The sequence below is a fragment of the Perkinsus marinus genome (genome assembly GCF_000006405.1).
Source record: "Perkinsus marinus ATCC 50983 genomic scaffold scf_1104296947886, whole genome shotgun sequence".
In the NCBI taxonomy this organism is placed as follows: Eukaryota; Perkinsozoa; order Perkinsida; family Perkinsidae; genus Perkinsus; species Perkinsus marinus.
Genome location: NW_003210420.1, coordinates 1 through 952, shown reverse-complemented (window position 1 = coordinate 952; position 952 = coordinate 1). Strand labels below are relative to the sequence as shown.

At 44.9% G+C, this 952-nt stretch overlaps 1 protein-coding gene across 1 annotated transcript; it reads left to right on the top strand.

The window, feature by feature from the left end:
- Positions 1–82: 82 nt before the first annotated feature.
- On the top strand, positions 83–852 carry Pmar_PMAR029084 (dna replication licensing factor mcm2, putative; the record flags this gene model as incomplete). The annotated part of the gene is made up of 5 exons (XM_002779044.1): positions 83–188; positions 245–352; positions 399–526; positions 573–678; positions 730–852. Coding segments are annotated over 5 exons (571 nt in total), but the record flags the coding sequence as incomplete, so codon positions are not given.
- Positions 853–952: the final 100 nt, after the last annotated feature.

Here is a 952-nt window from a genome sequence, read left to right as displayed (position 1 = left end):
TATATCCTCTATGCAAGGTAGGGCGGTCATCATGCATACTGGGAGCAATTACGACTCATCTGATACTGCTGTTGCTGTATAGGACGAGCGTCTTCCCCAAGATATCAGACGTTGATGCGGACAAGTTGGCTAACTTTTACAAGGAGATCAGATCAGCTGCCTCTGATAGTCACGGGCTTCCGATGACGGTAGGTGTTGATGATGACCTCAATCACTGATGATAGGCCATTCGTTTTATCGTAAGGTGAGACATATAGAGTCGATGATCCGTATGGCTGAGGCTAGTGCTAAGATGGAGCTTAGAGACTACGTCACTAGTAAGGACATTGATCATGCTATTGCTACTATGCTGGTAATATCCTACGGTGTGCCCTATAGTAGGCCGTTGTCATATTCAGAGTTCTTTCATCATGACACAGAAGCATGCTGTAGCTGAGAGGCTCCGTAGGAGGTTCGAAGCCAAATACATCTCTAGCGTAACAGATCATAACGAGCTGTTGCACTTCATGCTTAGGAAGATGTTCAAGTAGTAATATACTAAGTTTTATGACTCATTACTCTCGCTTTCTCAGACAACAAATGGATTTGATCCTGCTTACTACTGGAATCGGTAGGGATGCGGCTGATGTTGATGACGCTGACATGCCCGAAATAACCATCGACAAAGGAGCGTTTATTGTGAGGAGGCTTCAAACCTGTGTTATTGGTAATGGCTGTTAACCCACTTAGCATGAGGCTCAGCAAGCTGATCTGAGAAATGTCCGTGAGTATATGGAATCAGCCTTGTTCGCTGAGGTCTTCACTCTCGATGAAGATGGGAAGACTATAAGACGGAAGGCCGTGGCTGCTTAGATAAGACCCCGACAATGCATGACCACTAATTTGAATTTTCAGAGTTTCGATCTCATCTCATGGATGATCATAACGACATCCTCCTGATCTGTACTCATTG